The 740-nt window shown below is 43.9% G+C and overlaps 1 protein-coding gene across 1 annotated transcript; it reads left to right on the top strand.

Moving 5' to 3' along the window:
* Nucleotides 1-82: 82 nt before the first annotated feature.
* Nucleotides 83-496, top strand: LOC105461187 (A-kinase anchor protein 14-like; the record flags this gene model as incomplete). The annotated part of the gene is made up of 2 exons (XM_011707668.1): nt 83-188; nt 264-496. Coding segments are annotated over exons 1-2 (296 nt in total), but the record flags the coding sequence as incomplete, so codon positions are not given.
* Between the last annotated feature and the right edge of the window lie 244 nt (nt 497-740).

Below are 740 nucleotides of genomic sequence, written 5' to 3'. Positions count from 1 at the left end.
TATTTTATATATATATATATAACAATTGTCTGTATCGCTCTAAATAATTATTTCTATCGATCGCTCTTAAATGTTAGGATAGTCAGTCCTCGCTCAGTTGCACAGACTGGCCTACGTGCGGAGATATGAATGTGCGAAACGGCTTGCGAAGTTTGAAGAAGGAGATGCTCAGATGGAATCAATTATCGGTACAATTGAGAAAGAGGTCGATCGCGACCAAGGGAAGGGGAAACGAAATAACGCGTTTTGTCAATCTTCCGCAGGCTCTGAGAAGCTGGATGTTTCACGTAAAGTTTATCGGTCTTAACAGAGAAGGGACCGCCGAATTCTACATGTATCAGGTTCTATGGAGCATACCCACACCGGCATATCCGGAGCCATATGTGACTGTCAGCGTGTACTTCTGCATCGTGGCGAGTCGCGTGCAGCCGCCGCACTTTCCAGTCGACGTTAGTTTGTTATGTATATTTTCAGCTCTTTCCCCTTGCTTTTTCTGGCTCTCTCTTTCTCTCTCTTTCTCTTTTATTTTCTCTGTATGCGTCTCTCTCTGGATGTCGTTTTATCGCGGACATTGACGTTGATCTTTGCCAATCTCGCATATATGTATCTCGTTGACTATCGATGTCACCGTGTTCGAGAGCACGTCAAAGTACGAAAAAAATATCGCAAAAAAAATCGATCTCGAAACGCTAACACGAAAAATCGTGGGCTCTCTATCGAGGAGAGAGAGAGAGAGAGAG

The sequence above is a fragment of the Wasmannia auropunctata genome, unplaced genomic scaffold (genome assembly GCF_000956235.1).
Source record: "Wasmannia auropunctata unplaced genomic scaffold, wasmannia.A_1.0 LD307544.1, whole genome shotgun sequence".
NCBI lineage: Eukaryota > Metazoa > Arthropoda > Insecta > Hymenoptera > Formicidae > Wasmannia > Wasmannia auropunctata.
This window is presented reverse-complemented; position numbering and strand designations above follow the sequence as displayed.